Source organism: Phyllopteryx taeniolatus, chromosome 14, assembly GCF_024500385.1.
Source record: "Phyllopteryx taeniolatus isolate TA_2022b chromosome 14, UOR_Ptae_1.2, whole genome shotgun sequence".
Taxonomy (NCBI): Eukaryota; Metazoa; Chordata; class Actinopteri; order Syngnathiformes; family Syngnathidae; genus Phyllopteryx; species Phyllopteryx taeniolatus.
The window spans coordinates 5,758,489-5,780,137 of record NC_084515.1 but is presented as its reverse complement, the minus strand read 5'-3'; the positions used below and the strand labels follow the sequence as shown (position 1 = coordinate 5,780,137).

Below are 21,649 nucleotides of genomic sequence, written 5' to 3'. Positions count from 1 at the left end.
TCATTTTTTTTAATATTACAAAAACCTGGAATGTGGACAAGGATGTGTAGACTTTTTGTGTCCACTGTTTATGTGCTGTTGCATCATGATACTTTTGCAATACATTGTCTAATAGAATTAATGTTGCATTACCACATGAAGGTACTATATATTGACATATAAAACCAGATAGCACCAGATCACATTTTATATACTGTATATTTTATTGTCTTTTAAAATCATTGCATCAGGCTAGACAGAAGAACCATACAGATGAAAGAGTACCTATGAATGAAGACAATTCTGCAGGCTATACATGACAATGGAAATTAGTCAGATGTGAGATATGAAAGACCAACAGACGGAGGGAGAACACGAGAGGATTTATAAATGTTTTTGTACATAGGGGTTAGACACAAAACAACCAAGAGGGTGAAACAACAGTGCTCCCTCACAGTTCACTTGTACTTTGGTGTGGAGTAGCTTTGTGTGATTGCTTTGTTCATTTCCACCATGGACAGCAAAGACGGCCAGATTATTATCATTTAGTCATTTTTTATTTAGTTGAGCCTTCTGATACAATTGTAGCGTGACAGCAATCAAATAATTTCTCCTATATAAAGACGTGAACGTTGGGATTTCAGCAAGAGTGGTCACCATTTACAATTATTCAATGGTGTGAAGCAACTGGCTATATAGTGAATACAAAGTCCACACACACCAAAATAAATAATTTCACATTTTCTACTATTAATGTGACCCATAACCTGTGCAACTCAATTGAAGAAATGTTTGAATCTTTTTGAGGGAAATAAAACAAACTGAGATAATGTGGTTGCACAAGTGTGCACATCCTCCTATAACTGGGACATGGCTGTGTTTAGGATTAGCTAATCACATTCAAACTCGTGTTAAATAGGCATCAGTTCTCACCTGCAATCATGTAAAGTCCCACTGATTAAACCCAAATAAATATTAGCTGGGTGGCACGGCAACTGGTTAGAATGTCTGCCTCACTGTTCTGAGGACCAGGGTTCAATCCCCAGCCCCGCCTGTGTGGAGTTTACATGTTCTCCCCGTGCCTGCGTGGGTTTTCTCCGGGCACTTCCTCCCACACCCCAAAAACATGCATGGTAGGTTAATTGAAGACTCTAAATTGACCGTAGGTGTGAATGTGCCCTGCTATTGGGTGGCGACCAGTTCAGGGTGTACCCCGCCTCCTGCCCGATGATAGCTGGGATAGGCTCCAGCACTCCTGCGACCCTTGTGAGGATAAGTGGCTCAGAAAATGGATGGATGGAAATGTCAGCTGTTCTAGTACACTTTTCCTGACATTGTTTTACTTTCTAGTAGAAGCCTCAAGGTTTTGTGTCAGACTGCCTGCTATTTGGAACTGTTCATAATTCCCTTCAACTTAACTAAGGCCGCAGTTCTAGCTGAGAAAAAAACAGCCCCAAAGCATTTTCAACCTTGTTTTAAGATTTGTTTTGCAAAAACACACTTTAAATCTCCCAAATTCATGTGGGGAAATGGGGTTATGGATGGATGAAACCAAGGTTTCAATTCGGCATTATGGCCAATTATGGAATGAATGAACACAGCCAAATGCCCAGTTAAGAGTGTGTGCACATTTGTGCAACCACATTATCTCAGTTTGTTTACTTCCCCTCTTGAAAAGATTTATTTTTCGACTGAGTCATACAGGTCACAAAAATGGTGGTCTCATTTTTACTATATCACAAAAACCTGGGATTTGAAAAGGGGTGTTCAGACTTTTGATGTCCACTATATGTAACCTCCACAGACGAAATGAAAAAGCACCCATAAACAAGCTTTTAGACAAAGGAAGAAATTGATTCACCTTGCCCTTTCTTCAAATAGTGCAAAAAGAATGCAATGTCTCTAGGATTTCTTGATTCATCATTTATGCCGTTGGTTTAATCTAATATTTGACATTACTGATATGTTTCAAAGTCGATAAAATAAAAAAAATTAAGAATAAAGAATAAAATTATTACCCCGTGAGATATCTGAGAATTATGATGAAACATACATCACATATAAACAAGAAAAGATGCAATGTACAAGGCTCAGTGTTTTTTGTTTTTGTTTTTTTAAGCAGGTTAGGTTCAAAACAAATGCGGCAATAGAGGGAGCACTGTTTCAACAAGTCAAACAAAAACAAGGAACAATATCAGGGAAAACAAGAACAAACAATATTTTCAAGTTTATAATGACATGAAATAAAGAAATGCAAATCAATCATGGCCACTTTGAGGGATAGATTGATTCTCAAATGGGTATTTACTATTTGGTTAATTACATATTGTAAACATTTGCATTTCTTTCTGTATTGAGCAAAAAAAAATTCAAGCTAGCTTATCTTTTTCTGTATAGGCTCTGTAATGTTATCTTTAAACAAACAAAAAAAAAAACAGAACTTGGACAAACAATTCTATCAAATTTTTTTTCAAAAAGCTAAATAAAAAAATATACTCAGGCACCATAAAATAACACTTTCTAATGCCATCATTGTTTCATTTTGTGAAGATTTGCAGAAAGAAGTGATTTTGGCCTGGTGTACCTGTTTTCAATCATTCTTGTCAGGTTTTTCTTCTGCATTCTGCATTTTTGCTGCAAATGTGTTTGTTTCCAGGCTTCGACAATACTCACTCACCCACGTTAGCCGTTTATTTTGTGGTGCACTGTTAACGCTGTGTCTACTCACAAATCTTCGAAATAACAACGACAGATTCTCAGTTCAAGAAAAACAAACAAACAAAAAACATCTCTCTGAGATTTCAAAAATGCAAAGCAGCCAAGATTGCATTGAACATATAGCCTTGGCTCTGTAAATATCAACACATATACATGAGCTTGCTTCATCGTCTGAATGCACCGGATTATCAAGTTTAATATACTGTAGTTATGTAATGTAATTCTAATGACGATAACCAACAAAGTACACGGAAGCTTACTGAAGCTGATTAGTAAGATTGCTTGCATTTTATGAACTGCTTGCCCTGACCGCAAGCCGACACAGAGCCCGACGATAACCCCAACGCCTTGTTCCAATTTGTTTTCAAGCACAATCCAAATGATAATAAGATCATTCAAAAATATAGATATCTTAAGTATATACTTCAAAATAGTTATTCTGTGTTACATCTCTCACGTTTCAAACTTTTACAAACACCAAATTGCAATGTTCCTCGTCGTCAGTGAAAAATGTGCTTGGGGCGTGAGGCCTTTTTCAAGAAATATCATATACAGTGTACCAAAGCTGATGAAAAAATATTTCATTATTCAAATGATCATTTGCCATATAGAAAAACGTGTTTCAAGATACACGGACACAAAATGCATATCTAATACACGAGCGGGAAGAAAAGCGAAGCGTGCCGAGTCTTGAACGTATGCCCACGTCGTGCCTGTCTGCTACTAAAGTTGCATTGCCTCAGGCTTTTAAATATCTCTCACAAAATATGGCAGCTGAAAGCGTTCACCTCCTCCAAAGTCACCTGAACATCCCTGAAACAAGTTGCGCAATCTGAACAAATTCCAATTAAAAACAGGCTGAGATTAATTTCCAGCTCAAAGCAATCAAAGTCCAATTTGAATCTCTCTACACAGACTGATGACAACGACAATAAGGATTCTATTATTATGCAAAACTGGCCTTTGAAAGAAACTGTGGTCGATTAGTCTTGATACAATTTAGCAGTGCGGACCAAAGTGCATAAGAAGACAGCTGTAAAGTATTATTAATGTTCATAGAATTTTGACTATAGTGTCTATATAAACTGTACACTGAATACTGTGTAGAAAGAGCTTCAAACCAGAAGAAAACTGAGCTTCACCACACTGTGGGTTTTGGTGAGTTGCGTAAACTACTTTACTCTCAAAAACTTATGGATTTTTGGCTTTCAGGGGCAATTTCCAGGATGAACCTAAAGTCCACAAGACCCTTTACATGGGAACTTAATTCAACCTCTTACAATTTAAGTGTCAAATTGCTCAATGTTACATTACTTTTTGCACAACTTGATGTTCGACGGGCAAAATTTTTGATCTGAGAAAATTTCCTTGGATTTCCACTTCTATGCCTTTCTGTGACTCTTCCAGTCTCCCTCTTGACGACAATGTGATACTCTTGAATTGCCACTTCTCTTTGAGGACATCCCGTCTGAAGTTACGCGGGCTTTAGGTTCATTCTGAAATTTTACCTGAAAGCATAATATCAGCAACTTTCCTTAGAAGCAGAATTTGTGTGGAACAGACGAAAAGTGCTGTTAAAAAAGTGTTGGTCCAAGAAACAGGATGGATGTTAGCAACGGCAGATAACTTGACCAAGTAGTTCACACAGAACTAGTATTTCATAAATTCTGCATGCATTAACTCTTCACGCGACTACAGTTGGCCACGGATGTTCACATTGTTGACTCAGTCTTATTTAAACATACACGTGACAAATCTTAACCCAAAAAAAAAAGGAGAGCTTGTGTGCAAAGTGAGAGTGCACCACATTAGAGAAAGCGCTTGTAACAATTCAACAATACATCTAGACAACAAAGAGGCACAACTAAAAATCAAGCAGACATCTAAAACACACACACACACACACATTTTGCTGAGAAAAGTGAAAGCATGGCTGGCGCAGCATGTGGCTCCAACAACAACAGAGAGGAGAGGATGCGCTCATCACTATTGACGAAAGGCACTTCTAATCTTTCACTCGCTTTTTTTTTCTTTTTTCATTTAAGCCCTCTGAGCAGAAGCACTCACCTCACCTCTATGTTCCACTCTGCCAAAAAAGTTTGTGCAAAGTACAGTACAACTGAATAAAACTGGCTAAGATGGCGGAAATGAACATTTGGGGAGTTGCTTTCATTTCCACAAAATTGGGCCAGTCCAAGTAAAAAAATAAAAAATAAAAAAAGAACAGTAAACATAGGGTAGAGCACAAACCAGATCACGTTCAAAAGTCCTATCCGCGTTGACACATTGTTGAAAGTTTATCAGTAAACATGATCAATTCACTTTACTTGGCTGAAAGTGGACTTTCTTAATGGTACCAGGGAAATCAACACCTTCATGATTAAAAAACAAAAATGTTTTGTAGCCCTTCATCACACTTCTTATATTATACAGCTGAGTTTGGCCACTTTTTTAAATCCAAAAATACTTTTTACTTTTGTCTCCTCTACACAACCCTTTTACAAAAATACTATTCCTTTTTTTTGGCAAGAGTACGGTAGGTGAGCGTCATAATGGACATTATGTAAGCAAGTATTGTGCTTTGAAAGTGAGACCTGAATTCAAACGAATATGGAAGATGTGAAATCACATGTAACTCGAAAGCCAATTCTTCTCCGCATACTAGTGTGTTGTGCATAATACAACCACACAAAATGCATCCATGTACAGTGCCTAACAAATTTATTAGGCCTGTGATTCTCAAGTGTGAGTACAGTTTAGTTGTATTTAACTTTTTAACTTCTGTACATTCACATTTAATCTTTAAGAACTGTTAATTGTTAAACATTTATTTTGGAGTGATTATTTAACTTTTATGTACATCCATCCATGTGCCATACCGCTTATCCTCACTAGGTTGCGGGCGTGCTGGAGCCTATCCCAGCAATCTTCGGGCGAGAGGCGGGTACACTCTGAACTGGTTGCCAGCCAATCGCAGGGCACAGATAAACAAACAACCATTTGCACTCACATTCACACCTACGGCCAATTTAGAGTCTTCAATTAACCTACCATGGATGTTTTTGGGATGTGGGAGGAAACCGGAGTACCCGGAGAAAACCCACGCAGGCACGGGGAGAACATGCAAACTCCACACATGGGGGGCCAGGATTTTAATCCCGGTCCTCAGAACCGTGAGGCAGCACCCAATGTTATGTTCACGCCTCAGCTGTCCTAAATGAACAGCATTAGTAATTACCAAAATTATTTGTATTATTTGCAATGCAGGCTGCGGTGCATGAAAAAATCACTGCATTATTACAGTTCAGTTGTATTTAACTTTTAAGTTCAATACATTTGCATTTAATCTTCAAGAACTTTTTTAATTTAATTTTTTATTAAACTTTTATGTGCAGTAAATTTTAATGTAATCATTATTTAGGTAGATTTATCTTTTTATATTTAAGCACAGGGTTACTGTTCAAACTGTACAATGTTAAACTGGCTTACAATAATATTAAATATACTTTGAGGAATATTTTTTTTATCAATTACTACTGAATTTTGATGTCATCATGGTGATACTTAGAGAGCTAAGTTATGGGTTTTTTATAGGTGGTCCTTGGTGTAAAAATTTTGAGAACCACTGGTCTAATAAATTTGTTGAGCCCTGTTTATGCACGACAAGCAAACATGAAGGACTTGGTAATCTCTTTGACCTAAAAAAAAATAAAAAAAAAAATTGGATCCTTTGTTTCTTATTCTTGCTACATGAAAAAAAAAAAACATCCTTCATTTGGCTCAAATTAGCTGGATGAAGGAAACTAAATCTAAGCGCAACTGAAAAAATAAACAATAAAACACAAGCTCACATACACTGACTGCATGAATGGCTGAAATATACTGTTATATTACTTTTTTCTTTTCTCTGTACAATAAATGTTTTGCAGCTCTGTGAGTCAAGCTTGTGATTAAAACCAACAGTCAAGCGCAAGAAAGGGGAAGTACCGTGAGTAAATAGTTTTTAAAACAAAAAACAATTAACTTCTGCAAGGACCTTGGAAACAGTCTAAGTAGAAACAAAGCAAAATACAGTACCGAAGATATAATAATCACATAGATTGCTGCTCTGCAAGTGCCTTCTTTAGCATATAGGAAGCAGACACATACAATAAGCACTAACAGTTAAGTCAATGGCTACAGGTGCTACAGTCTTGAAGAGGACCCAAAAAAGAAAGAAAAACAAGTTGAATGCAGGATGTCCACTATTTCAGTCAAGGGGAAACCTGAATCCTGAGGAACTGCATTCTTCAATGTAGCTGTCCATCTATTGTACTGTGACCGAAACGTCTTTCACGAGATGTACCGTGCATTTAAAAAAAAAAATGTTTTATCGTGTTGTACCTCGTCGATTTGAACAGAGGCCTGCTGAGATAGAGCAACAAGCCAAAGCCGTTGGAAATAGAGAAGATTTGACTGAGAAAAAAAAAGGTATATTTTAAAGCTGCAGCTTTGTCGACTTTGACAGCCATTCTCTCCTGCCTCTCTCTACAAGTGACACAGGCTTATGGTCATTCAAAGCTATTACTATGGTACTTACACAAGCGTCAAATTCAATTAGTCTTTTCTACAACCGCCTAAAAATATCCACTCCACAAAGTGAATACCCCCTGCGCTCCCTTTCCCTTACCCCAGGCTCCAGTGACTATACCACCCTGGTCCAACGCTTTCTCAGCCGCCTTAAGGTGTGACGCAAGCCGCCTGGTTTAGCCAAGCCAGTCCTTTTCACAGAATGACAGCTCAGGCTTTTGTCTACGTAGAGTTTGCAGGCGGTCTGGGGATAACAGTTTGGGCCTTTGTCTATAAACAGCTATCATGTGTTTAAGGCAAAAAAGCAAAAGAAAACAAAAAAAGGTGCCTCCTGTAAAAATTCCCATCATACCACCATCTCTCCCTACTCTTCAGAATTTCTTCGCATCTAAAAATGAAGTTATTTTGTGTGTGCTTATCCTTGAACACGTTCTTCTTCTGTATCCAGATGTGTTATTGTACATTTTAACACTGAGTTTGTGTAACTTACACTGTACAGTCACGGCTGGCTAAAGCGGCTCACTGTGTCGGGCTAACTGTACAGTGCTGAAGTTACAAGTCGGTATGCTTATTGTGAAGCCATGCTGCTAGCAAGAAGTGCTCTTAGCCGCACTGGGATCAGATGGAATACCCACCCCATCCTCTCACCAGAGAGTCATGCTTGTTAAGCTGATTTTACTCGCTACTAAACACATGAACGACCCCTTCTTCAGAGTCTTTCCCCCCAATGCATGAGAGTAAAAATTCCCCCACCCTTGTTATGCCCCTTGTCTGCTGGTGGTGAATTCATCTGGGGTGCTGGTTCTGATTCTGAGAGCGGGCCAGGACTGGGTATGCTAGATTTACATTCAGATGGTCATTGTGTTGGATCAATGAGACATTTTTGTAGTGAAGCACCAGATCTTTGAGGGACGAGTAGAGATTGTATGGCTCGGCGAATCCGTAACCTGTGGCCGTCTTGTTGATGACGCAGTGTTTCGTGTCACCATCCACGCTGCGAAGAAAAATAAAAAAGGTCATGCTGACACTATGCCAACTATAAAAACAAGGCCAACTTCCAAGTAGGGATGGAAATTGATAAGAATTTAGTGATTCCTTGGGACAGAATATACAGTATATCAAGTATGCCCTCGTGATCTGCATCGTTAGGAAAAAAATCAAGTAGGCGATTTACTTATCAAAGCATGTCAAGACACTTAAAAGCTTAACAGTGGTTGTGAATCTTAAAACATATTAGAGTGCCTTAGGAAATGATCCAGTTCCAGACTTATTGGCCCAGCGAGTTGAGTTTTTTAATCCCAATTGATGAAACAGAACAGTCAAATGAGAGGTTCTAACTTTCATCATAAATTTCCCAAAATATGACAACATTTGGGAATATTTACAGTGCTACTTTTGCACCCAATTTAATTTCACCCCCCCCCTCCCCCACCCAAAAAAAATCTGACATGAAACAAAATTGTTCTGTAAAAAAGAACATTTGATATCTGGTTTTGCAAAACACTTTCCACACGTTTATAGAAATCCACTTTTAAAGTGGCACCCCCCAAAGAGAGTCAGGGAAGCCTTCTCAGAGACACATCAGAGAAAGGTCAGCGTCAGAGGGAACCCCCGCATGATGGCTGGTTCTCCACACTTTTATTTCACTCAATTATTTTTACTCCTTGCTCTTCCATCATTCTCTCCGTGTCATGAGCTCAATCATGGGTCAGAACGAGGCGCTTTAAGGGACCTCACCAGCGACTAAGTACAAGTCCAAGCGCTGGTTCCTTTTTTTTTCCCTAAGTGGAATAATATGGCAAGCTAACAAACAATTCCTACGAATAGAATTACTGGGAACAGGTTGTCCGGTTTTTCGATTTCCATCTCTACTCCTAAGTGAGAGAACTCGCTATGTCAGGGGTGGGATAAGTATGGGCCACAGGCCACATACGGCCCGCTACGTTCTTTAATCCAGTCTACAAGGCATTCACATTGTCCACTAAATTTGTTTCAATTTGTTTGTTTGAACAAAAAAGAACAACTTACACAACAGAGCATGCAAATGAGCCCTTCTGCGATTGGCTCTCACGGATGAGGAAGGTTCCATCACATTTGCCTCTCAGCAATTCCTCGGCCTGGGCACGCTTGATGTCACCCACGTACCAGGTGCACTCGTCATGATGGGGTGAGCCCTCGTCATCCTCCAGCGAGTACGAGCTGGAAACACAGGCATCAAATTTAGAACATTTTGTTGGTCTTTTGTCAATAGTGGGTAAATTGATGGTTATGCTGCAATATCCATCACAAATTCCTGAGCTGAGTGTCATCGCACACACTTACTCATCAGCATCATTCTTTATGCCAAGCCAGTCATTAATCTTTTTTTGCCTTGTACCCTTCTGTGTCAACCATCTGAAAACAAGATCATCACACATTCAGTGGAGACATACAGCCAAGAGGACAAATTTTCATAAATGAGTCCAAATATGGGTGAACCTTTGTGAGTGCATGTAAATTAAGTATAGGATACATGCGCTGAAAGAATGACTACAGCTCAGAGAAAACAGAATAGATTGCTTTACATCAAGTATTGGTCTCGAATCTTGCGGAGCTGCATGAGATCTGGCTTGAGGCTGTTCATCTTCTTATCGATTTCTCTGTTATCAGAGACCTGCTCTCTCAAGTCCTGCTCCAGCTTCCGCTTGCTGTCGTGGATCTCTTTCACGCGAGACTTTAAACGCTCCGAGTTGCTCTGGATCCTGGTTAGACACAGTAACAGAAATGATGTCAGGGACAAAACATGTCATACAACAGTCATATTTTTTAAATAACAACAAATTGACAACACCACAAAGTAAAACTCACTTCTGAATCTCCTTTTCATTTCCCTCCCGCTGGAAGCGCTCCAGAGACTCTTTGCTGTAGCGCTGCTGAGTCTCACATTGCTCCTCAAATATTTTGATGGTCTCGTTGAAGGCCTCAATGGCTGTGCGCTTCATCTGCAGCTCCTGGGGTAAACATATGATTGACCAATCACCATTGGAGTATTATTTCCTCCATTGTATTTACAGCATTTATTTAAAATCTTAATCTAGTTTGTCATAATATACTTCAGGTAGAACTACACTGAACAAAAATATAAACGCTACAATTGTTTTTGCTACAATTTTTCATGAGATGACCTCAAAGATCAAAGACTTTTTCTGTGAACACAAAAGACCTATTTCTCTCAAATATTGTTTACAAATCTGTTTAAATCTGTGTTACTGAACAGTTCTCCTTTGCTAAATAATCCATCCACCTCACAGATGTGGCATAGCAAAATGCTAATTAGAGAGGAAGATTATCGCACAGCTGTGCTCAAATGTGCAGTTTTACTGTATTGGGGAATCCGAGGGGGGCCAGAAAACCAGTTAGTATCGAGCGTGACCACCTTTTATTGCCCGGGTGTGCCACTGTGCCTTAGGCTGGTCACAATAAAAGGCCATTCTAAAATGTACAAGTTTACTGTATTGGGGGTGGGCGTGGGGGAGGAGTGTGTGTGTGTGTGTGTGTGTGTGTGGGGGGGGGGGGGGTTGTTGTTGTTAGAAACACAGTCAGTATCGGGTGTGACCACCATTTCCCTCACACTGTGCGATACACAAGCTTTGTATATCGGGGATGAGTTAAGTTTAGCCTGGGCTGTTTATGAAAGTTACACAGTGTTTGCCACGTGTGTGCGCATATGCACTTCTGGTGCATTTTCAAAATCAAATCCTCTCTAAGGTGTTTTTGCATTTACTGTTGAAACTATTACTATAGGCAATGTAACAATTTTAGTAGGGTTGTCAATTACTATTACTTTCTGTACTTGTGATTTATTATATGGTTTATTCTAGATGCATATTCTTGTGTTATTTTTTATGCCTCACCTTCTTTGCAACAAAACAATCATGACACAGACACATCCCAGTGGGGGTATTCAGAGGCACCGTAAGGGGGTGAAAATTGTTGACTAATCTAAGGGTGCATCACATACAGGGCTCTACAAAATAGTATTTTCAACTGAACTCATACCTGTAAGGTGCGCGTGTACTCCTCGTACAGGGTGTCATACTCGCGACTCTTCTCCTGGTACTGCTCGTGATAGACCTTCAGCTGCTCACCGACCTCCTCTATGCTGTTCTCCTTCACCATCTGAACCGTCCAAACACAAAAGTATAATCATTGAGAAACACACTACAAACGAGGATTGCAGAGGATTTCCCCTCTGAATACTCGAATTTCTATTTTTTATGACTCATTTGTTTCTACATTGCATGCCTGCTTTTATGGTGGTACATTTATGGTATATAAAGCCAACAAAATCCTAGAAAAGTACAATGTATTCATAACATAACCACAAATTTTGACTCTTCTCATTGTGCTCTAGTGCACCAACCTGCTGGTATTTTGAAACAGGGTAAAGAAGTTTGGTGTCCAGCTTGGCGTTGTACTGGGCCAAGGACTCATGTCGGTAGTGGTTGATCAGCTCAACCACGGACAGAAAGGTGAGAGGCTCTGAGAAGCCGTACCGCCCATCCCTGTGGTAGATCTTTATAAGTTTGTTGTTCCCTCCTCTCCTGTAGTTGGTGAAAAAAAGAGAACGAAAGAAGATAAAGTTATGCATACAGATTTTCATAGTTCTGGTAATGCTTGTTTATGGCCTTGTATGCAATTACTGATTGCAGATTTTGTAAATTTCCATTAAAGCGTGTTTCTTCACCTGAGGGTGAGCGTGTATTCGCCCTCGAGTTTGCTTGAGGCATCTCGGACAAGGAAGGTGCCATCTGGAGTGTCTCGCAATTTCTCATTTACCTCCTCCCTACAAAAGAACCAAACTATTGATCACCAATATTTCCCACCACAACTGATAAACTTAAATTCTATGAAATAATAAAATGTAATAACTTCCAAAGTCACTACCCTTGCAATTCATTCAACAATAATTACCATAATTCCGTGTTCATAATGTGCATTTCCCCCCAAAAAATTTGTCACAGTTGATAGAGCACAGTATACATCAGTATTACGAAAATAAAGAAAATCTTTCACATTATACTGTATAACCGTGTACTGGTACCTGGGGGTTGTGAAAAAGGTATATTTTTATTTCAATATGATATTTAATGTTACAAATTTATATATAACACAATAATTTCTCATCCGAGAATCATGACATCCTCTAGGGTGCAGCCGAAACATGGCAATATTGAGACAAATAAACGGGAGCGAGGCACTGTGGCTTTAATGAAGAAGAGCTTTACTTCCAATCATTTCAGACACTAACCACGCACTAAAATACAGATAATACTAGTTGTGAGCATGGATACAGCAAATCGATGGTGCGCATTATACATGGGTACAAGGGCTTTCCTGATTTACGGGGTCGATTTTGGGGCTGTGTATTACACTCGAGAGCGTATTATACATGAGAAATTACAGTATACATGGATTAAAATCAACAGACACATTAAAAATGAAGAAGAGAAGAAAAGTCACTTTGTATATTAACAGTCCCTACCTGGATATGTCTCCCCAGTACCATTCAGCATCACTGAGAAGGGTGCTTGTGTCCATCACAGTTGATGGTGCCCCTTTTGCCTTTGTTGGCTTTGCTGGAAGAACTCGAATCATACAAAAACACACTAACAAGTAAAGCAAACTGTGAATAGGTATGGGTTCACTGTAGAGTAAATGGACATACTGTACCTGGTGGTGTGAGGTCTTGTTCGGCAGTTCTCTCAATCAGAAGCCTTTCCACTACAAGAGCAGGCAACTCCTCATCCAATGACAACCTGTCAAGTCATTATTTGACAATTGATCAACATGAAATGAAGACGCCTCATCAGCCACAATTCACTACTACTGGCTAGGGTTGGGCATTGAGAATCGAGAAACGATTGGAACCGGGATTAACGTTCCGGTGCTCCCGGAATCGTTCAAATTAAAACATTTCGGTTCCCAGTTTCGATGCCTATTCCGCCGACCCCAAAGAAGAAGTGGCGAAAAACAACGAAGAAGAACATGCACGAAGACGCGCTTGTGCCCAGTGGCGCCGGCGAACAAAAGTGTGTCTTACCTTTGTTAAAATTAATGACCAGACGCCTCAGTGCAACACTTGGAATAAGATTATATCGTGCAAAAGGAGTCTTTCACGATATGTACCGTCTGACGTGCTCCCAGTCTCAGCCTACACCGCGCGGAGCTTCATTGAAGTCAACTCTCAGTCAATTGGGTGACTGAAACAATAAAATACGTCTATGCCAACATTGAGACAGCTAACAAGGTAAACGGTTGGTTGCACTTTTGCACTGATGGTCTTTAGCGTTTATTTTACTCTTCAAACAAATTTAAGAGCCGATGACAGAAAAAAAAGCTTGATATTCAGATAAAACTCACAATGAATTGGGACAAAATTCACATTAACGCTGTCTCACAGTATTACAAACACTAACCTTGTGTCTCATTGGTGGGTAAGGAAAGGAATCAACGTTTTATAGCATTTTGTTGCATCCATTTAAAAAAATAAAATAAATCACTGGTGCCGTGTGAAGTTACTTTGTGCCAAAATACTGAATTCTTTCAAAATAAACGGCTACAAGCTTAAAACAGGAAGTCAAGTTAAAACCTCCACATATAAACCATTGGGATGTGATAAAACAGTCCCAAGTAACGATTTTAACAATGCTATATTTAACTTTTAGCTGAAACATTAATTAATAAATATTAAGTCAATTGGGTTAGTTTCACACACACTGCGTTTTAGTTCATAGGTTTGATATTGATACAGGTTATAAAGAACCCCAAGTCAAATGTTCATTTTAGTCTATGCTGCGGGCTAGTAAGAAAATGGATGTTCATAATTTGGAGACCCTTTATTTAAACCATGCAAACGTTTTTGACCCAGCCCCCTAAAAGAATCGGAATCGAGAATCATCTGGAACCGGAATCGAAATAAGGAACCGGAATCGCTCAAATTCAAACGACGCCCAACTCTACTACTGACTGTTGTCAAACTTACGATGGAGTGGAAGGACCTGTCCTTATCAGCAACGGTCCAAAGATCTTGCCCAATGTGTGTGTGTCCAAGGCGTTGCTGGCCTGTGCCTGTGTCACCTTGGCCAGGTGTGTGAGGAGGTACTGAAGGGTGAGGCGATGATGAAGAGGGATGGTGGTGGAGCTCTCGAGGACCCGGCTTACCTCTCTGTCATGGCTGCCAGCTACTGCACCATCTGGAGGAGGGATTCACATTGATGAAAAGGAGCTAACGCAAGTTGGCTTTTAGGATCAAGTATCAGTAGCAGTCATTAGTATGTAAAATCATTGCTGTGTCAGAGAAAATAAAATATTAGAGTTCTAGTCTGTCCGGTGCATCCTACCTGCTGACTGCTGTAGGACCTGCTGCTGCTGCATAATAGCAGTTTGTAGATGAGCATAGGTACACGCAGGGATGACAGCTGAGGGGAGGTTCCTCAGGTAGTGCAAGACACACTCTGACAAGATGCTCACATCTGTCTGATTGATATCACTCTCTGCATAATAGAACAGTCAAGCATGTTTATGTACAGTATATTAAAAATGACAAGGCATGCTAAGAAGATACAGTATTAATGGAAATGTGTCAAATTAGGTGAAACAATTAATCAAATAACTTTAAAAATTCGATTACAAAAAAGTAGAAGCAAAATCTCTGCTTCAAAGCCTCGCATTGATTATTTTTACACAGACTGTTACTGCAGACTCACGCACCACTGTGTATAGAAGTCAGGAGGAAATAGTTCATAAAAGACACAGAATGTCCAAACTTTGGTATCATTCATCCATCCATCCATTTTCCGAGCCGCTTCTCCTCACTAGGGTCGCGGGCGTGCTGGAGCCTATCCCAGCTATCATCGGGCAGGAGGCGGGGTACACCCTGAACTAGTTGCCAGCCAATCGCAGGGCACATACAAACAAACAACCATTCACACTCACATTCACACCTTCGGGCAATTTAGAGTTTTCAATTAATGTGCATGTTTTTGGGATGTAGGAGGAAACCGGAGTGCCCGGACAAAACCCACGCAGGCACGGGGAGAACATGCAAACTCCACACAAGCGGGGCCGGTCCTCAGAACTGTGAGGCAGACGTTCTAACCAGTCGTCCACCGTGCCGCCTGGTATCATTCACTAAAAACAAAGTGCAATGTGTGTACTGCAAAGCAGAACTGACTAATTTAATATACAGTAGCCTACTACTGCTAGTTAGAACGTGTTGTAATGCCCCCACAAGTGCTCAAGGATAGAAATGCTTTAAATTGTAACAAAATAAACACCTATTAAGCACATTTATAAACGAATCGAACTACAGCCACAACTGACAACCCAGGCATTTAACACACAGACTGGCTAATGCTTGGCCAGTTAACAGCCAGCTGCTAACCTGTGCTCAGAACAGCCAACTCTACATTCTTATTCGCTGACTCCCACGTCAATGACAAATGGCCTGGGTTGACTCACCAGGACTCAGGCTGTAGATTGGGCTGTCTGAAACAGAGGAACTAGTAGTCATCCTGTACAGACTTTGGGAGTCCAGACCTGGGAAATACAGACAAAACAAAGGGTAAATCGCAGAAAGATTTAAAGAGTTGGTCGGTGGTGTACAAGGGGTACTTTATGTAATTCAGAAAGGTAATTTGCTAGTTATCAAAATGGGTTAATCCATGAATAAGTAATAAGTACCAGTTGAGAGAAGAAAGCACTCACATGTACAGCAGCTTGTTCCTGATTTAGCTGATTTAGGTAAAACATTCTACATTGTACTTGTCATATTCAAATAGGTGTGGTTTATTACAGTCTCAAGACTCAAACACATGAACATTTTCTTGAATGACTATTGCATGGTGGAGTAGTGTGCCCAACATTCGTGACACATGGACAGACACCCCTACAGTATGACATCATCAATGTTATCCATGGATGTTTTTGTTCTTTTTCAGATCCATGTGCAAAATCCACCTGGTAAATCCACATTTGGCCAACTCAAGAGAAACATTTTATATAAAATTTTCCATACACAGTACAAGCCAGTATAAACTATTTTTTTCACCATTTCCACTTGGGAAAGACGGTGGGAACTCTGGTTTTGAAACCATTACTTTTACTTGAGTAAAAAGTTTGAGTTGAGACTTCAACTTCTACGGAAGTCTTTTTAAACCCTAATATCTATACTTCTACTTGAGTAACGAACAGGAATATTTGTTACACCTGTGCCGCTCAAGTGAACTGGAAAAAAATGGAGCAACAAAGGTCCTGTCATGCCCTCAGATGTGGGCAATTGAGCCACAGTCCCTGATACACTTTTAGCCATTTTTGTAAAAGGCCAACCAGTCAAACAAAATGAGAACGCTTTGAAGGAGCAACTCTGACGCCAGCTTCTGATGTCACTCACTTGGCCACGCCCCTTAAAGGCACACATCCAACACACAAATACTACAGTACGTACAGTAATGACACTTTATAAAACCAGTTATTTCTTTACATTCTCTTTTATCATGTTTTAATACAATACAGTGCTTTTTTTCTTTTTTCTTTATTAAAAAAAACGCAACCAAAAAATTGTAGCGCTTTTTAGGGGGCTTGATCCTATTACAGGCATTCCAAATCATTTCAATGGGCAAAATTTATTTTATTTATGAATAAATTGAGTTACGAGCTTGGACATGGAACAAATTAAACTCCTAAATCCAGATAACACTGTACTTAAATTAATTAGAAATGACCAATTACAACAATGACTGCACTGTGCACAAGACAGGAAATGGTGTGGGATGTGCTCAGTGTTTAGTAGTTGTAAAAGGAAACTTTGATGTAGAAGGACTATCTTTGAGTTTATACATGTAACGACTCGAGTCAACAAAGGAGGTAATGTCCCTTAGCCATATGCAATTCTAAACGTGACTGGACCCACGCGTCTCTACGTCTACACTTGTGCAAACGCTGGCAAGGGGTCAAGAGGCAGATGGCGCGAGGGAGACAGTCAAACATAGATGGAAAGACAGTGAGGCGAACAAGCGATTCAGTTGGCTGCCTGACACGGATATAGGATCTACCTCTCTGCTCTATGGCTTGGATCAGGCTGACGAGGGCGGCGGGAGCCGTCTCTGGTGGTGTGAACTGCTCACTCAGGTCGGGCACTGAAGCAGCTGAAACAACAACACAAATCACTGTTAAGGCTTCTTTATACTTGTGCGGACGGCAACCGCGCTGACGTCACTGGGGCTATCCGGCGTGTAGTTTGCCTTTATACTCGAGCGGAACCCACGCACGCAGTTTTTAAAATGTACTGCAGTTCACCTCCAAGTCGGGGGTGTCGCTACTGCTGGTATTGGCTAGGACACCACGGGGTGGAGATTCCTCTGCATTTTTTGGGCCATTTCCTCCGTTTTTACTTTCCTTTCAGTAACAAGGAATAAAGCACAACAATGGTGCCAGGAGGAACAGTGTCTGCTATAACAAATGGACCTAGATGACCAGGTGATACGTTTAATTATGCTGCAAAATCGATCGAGAATGCGGCGGCGTAGATGGTATGTAGAACCAAGGGGCACGCTGAGTACGTCACCACAGCATATGACTAAAACGGACCAATCACGAGAGATGATCTCTGCGGGGTTCAACGCGCAGCAACTATTTTTGCCATGTGCGCGGCAAGCTACGCAGAAGGGCCTTGCGGAGCAATTCGTCGGTCACGTGATGCAATGCGGGCGTTGTTGGCCGCGGGAGTGCGGGAGTATAAAGAGGCCTTTACACATAGAACCGCAGAGTCTCCAGAAAGCCACGGGGGTCCCGTGAGATTGAAAGCAGCACAGTAAACGGGGATCATTTGGGTACTAGGCAAGAAGTATACAATGTTAAAGAACACATGACTATGCAAAGGCCAGCATATAAAAAGTAATTTTAGCCTCCGTTTCACAAGAAGCACACCTGCCTATCTAAACCAGTGGCTCTCAAAATGTTTACATAAAGTACCACCTAAAAAAATACTTAGGCCTCCAAGTTCCACCATAATGTTCATTAAACACAATGCAGATGTTTTATCCCTGAAAGGTATATTTAATATTATTGTAAGCCACTGGAACGTTATCCAGTTTGAACATTAGCACTGTGCTTAACTATAGTAAAATAAAATAACTGTACTTAAAAATGATTTAATTCAAATGTGTTCCATATAAAGGAAAATAAAAACTGTACTCAAATAAATGTTTGAAAACAAACCCTTCTTAAAGATGAAATGCAAATGGACTGACTGAATTTAAAAGTTAAATACAACTGAATTGTATTCAGGCAGTGATTCTTTCGCATGCCACCAGAGGACGCTCGTACCACTGAAAATATTCCACTCACCTAAACTATTGTATATATTTCCTTTTTAAGCATTTGTTTACAGAAATAATTTTTTAATCTTTAATTGTACCTTGAGACCTTATATGACACAGATGGCAGATTAGAACGCTTTAAAATAGCATCAAGTTGAAAATTATGTGGCGGCACGGTGGGCGACTGGTTAGAGCGTCTGCCTCACAGTTCTGAGGACCTGGGTTCAATCATCAGCCCCGCCTGTGTGGAGTTTGCGTGATCTCCCCGTGCCTGCGTGGATTTTCTCCGGGCACTCCGGTTTCCTCCCACATCCCAAAAACATGCATGGTAGGTTAATTGACGACTCTAAATTGCCCGTAGGTGTGACTGTGAGAGCGAATGGTTGATTGTTTGTATGTGCCCTGCGATTGGCTGGCAACCAGTTCAGGGTGTACCCCGCCTCCTGCCCGATGATAGCTGGGATAGGCTCCAGCACGCCCGCGACCGTAGTGAGGAGAAGCGGCTCAGAAAATGGATGGATGGATAGATGAAAATTATGTTAAAACGGCTAGGGGCTAGGGGGGTCAGGATAGATTAAATGGATAATATAATAATCAACGGGGCAACGGGAGCAGTACCCTACCAGAGCCAGCATAAGGCTTAATTATATTTTAATTAAGATTCATGATTCTTTTGCCCCCTCCTTGAGCCGTCACCTTATCGTGGTGGAGGGGTTTGTGTGTCCCAATAATCCTAGGAGCTAAATTGTCTGGGGCTTCACGCCCCTGGTAGGGTAACCCGTGTCAAACAGGTCCTAGGTGAGGGACCAGACAAAGCACGGCTCAAAGACCCCTTATGATGAAGACAAAAAATGGACTCAGGTTTCCCTTTCCCGGACGCGGGTCACCGGGGGCCCCTTCTGGAGCCAGACCTGGAGGTGGGGCTCGAAGGAAAGCGCCTGCTGGCCAGGCCTGCACCCATGGGGCCCAGCCGGGCACAGCCCGAAAGAGTAACGTGGGTCCCCCTTCCCATGGGCACACCCCCCTCTCTTCCACTCTGGAGTTGCCCACGGTGAGAGGCGCCGAGCAGGTGTGGGTATACTTATTGCTCTCCGGCTCGGCGCCTGTACATTGGGGTTCACCCCAGTGGACGAGAGGGTAGCCTCCCTCTGCCTTCGAAGGCTCTGGATGTTGTAGGGCTGTCCTGGTTAACACGCCTCTGCAACATTGCGTGGACATCGGGGACAGTGCCTCTGGATTGGCAGACTGGGGTGGTGGTCCCCCTTTTTAAGAAGGGGGACCGGAGGGTGTGTTCCAACTACAGGGGGATCACACTCCTCAGCCTCCCTGGTAAGGTCTATTCAGGGGTGCTGGAGAGGAGGGTCCGTCGGGAAGTTGAATCTCAGATTCAGGAGTAGCAGTGTGGTTTTCGTCCTGGCCGTGGAACCAGCTCTACACTCTCGGCAGGGTCCTTGAGGGTTTATGGGAGTTCGCCCAACCAGTCTACATGTGTTTTGTGGACTTGGAGAAGGCGTTCGACCGTGTCCCTCGGGGGGTCCTGTGGGGGGTGCTTCGGGAGTATGGGGTACCGAAGCCGCTCGTACGGGCTGTTCGGTCCCTGTACGACCAGAGTCAGAGTTTGGTCCGCATATCCGGCAGTAAGTCGGACTCGTTTCCGGTGAGGGTTGGACTCCGCCAGGGCTGCCCTTTGTCACCGATTCTGTTCAGAACTTTTATGGACAGAATTTCTATGCGCAGCCGAGGCGTAGAGGGGGTCCGGTTTGGTTGCCTCAGTATTGCATCTTTGCTTTTTGCAGATGATGTGGTTCTGTTGGCTTCATCAAGCCGTGACCTCCAACTCTCACTGGAGCAGTTCGCAGCTAAGTGTGAAGCGGCTGGGATGAGAATCAGCACCTCCAAATCTGAGACCATGGTCCTCAGTTGGAAAAGGGTGGCGTGCCCTCTCCAGGTCGGGGATGAGATCCTGCCCCAAGTGGAGGAGTTCAAGTATCTTGGGGTCTTGTTCAGCCGTGGCCCAATGGTTAAGATCATCGCCTGCCACTGTGGGGGACCTAGGTTCAAAACCCCGACTGGACCATCCGCCAACATCCCCCGGACTCACGGCTGTGGTGTCCTTGAGCAAGACACTGATACCCCGAAATGCTCCCCGGGCGCTTCAGCTGCCCCCTGCTCCAGTGTGTTCCACTAACATGTGTATGTGTTCACTGTGATGGGTTAAATGCAGAGAACAAATTTCGTGTGCATGCATGCATGTTCATGACAATAAAAGATGATTCTTCTTCTTCTTCTTCTTCTTCTTCACGAGTGAGGGAATAATGGAAGGGGAGATCGACAGGCGGATCGGTGCAGCGTCTGCAGTGATGCAGACTTTGTATCGATCCGTTGTGGTGAAGAAGGAGCTAAGCCGAAAGGCGAAGCTCTCGATTTACCGGTCGATCTACGTTCCTACCCTCACCTATGGTCACGAGCTGTGGGTCGTGACCGAAAGAACAAGATCCAAAATACAAGCGGCCGAAATGAGTTTCCTCCGCAGGGTGCCCAGGCTCTCCTTTAGAGATAGGGTGAGAAGCTCGGTCATCCGGGAGGATTTCAAAGTAGAGCCGCTGCTCCTCCACATCGAGAGGAGCCAGATGAGGTGGGTGGGGCATCTGATTCGGATGCCTCCCGGACGCCTCCCTGGTGAGGTGTTCCGGGCACGTCCCGCCGGGAGGAGACCCCGGGGACGACCCATGAGACGCTGGAGAGACTACGTCCTTCGGCTGGCCTGGGAATGCCTCGGGATCCCCCGGAAGAGCTGGATGAAATGGCTTGGGAGAGGGAAGTCTGGGCGTCCCTGCTAAAGCTACTGCCCCCGCGACCCGACATCGGATAAGCGGTAGAAAATGGATTGATGGATGGATGGATGGATTATTTTGCCTCAACCGATCATTTGTGAGGTTTAAACAAAACAACAACATTGAATTAAGCACATCTGCATTACCGTTGAATTACAAATTGCAGGGGGGAAAAAACAAGTTAGTCAG

The 21,649-nt window shown here is 42.0% G+C and overlaps 1 protein-coding gene across 2 annotated transcripts in view; it reads right to left on the bottom strand.

Annotated features, from left to right (window-relative positions):
• Nucleotides 1-179: 179 nt before the first annotated feature.
• The window catches only part of pik3r2 (phosphoinositide-3-kinase, regulatory subunit 2 (beta)), a 44,835-nt gene continuing 23,365 nt past the window's right edge, over nucleotides 180-21,649 (bottom strand). For both annotated transcript variants that reach the window (XM_061796724.1, XM_061796725.1), the window contains exons 3-16: nucleotides 17,361-17,453; nucleotides 15,769-15,846; nucleotides 14,649-14,801; nucleotides 14,291-14,501; nucleotides 12,979-13,064; nucleotides 12,791-12,893; nucleotides 11,993-12,091; nucleotides 11,669-11,849; nucleotides 11,305-11,424; nucleotides 10,114-10,256; nucleotides 9,831-10,007; nucleotides 9,589-9,660; nucleotides 9,295-9,465; nucleotides 180-8,260 (exon numbers count right to left, since the gene is read on the bottom strand). In XM_061796724.1, the coding sequence (XP_061652708.1) occupies nucleotides 8,053-8,260; nucleotides 9,295-9,465; nucleotides 9,589-9,660; nucleotides 9,831-10,007; nucleotides 10,114-10,256; nucleotides 11,305-11,424; nucleotides 11,669-11,849; nucleotides 11,993-12,091; nucleotides 12,791-12,893; nucleotides 12,979-13,064; nucleotides 14,291-14,501; nucleotides 14,649-14,801; nucleotides 15,769-15,846; nucleotides 17,361-17,453 (1,895 nt within the window). In that variant the 3' untranslated portion in view covers nucleotides 180-8,052. The remainder of the gene's footprint in view (nucleotides 8,261-9,294; nucleotides 9,466-9,588; nucleotides 9,661-9,830; nucleotides 10,008-10,113; nucleotides 10,257-11,304; nucleotides 11,425-11,668; nucleotides 11,850-11,992; nucleotides 12,092-12,790; nucleotides 12,894-12,978; nucleotides 13,065-14,290; nucleotides 14,502-14,648; nucleotides 14,802-15,768; nucleotides 15,847-17,360; nucleotides 17,454-21,649) is intronic.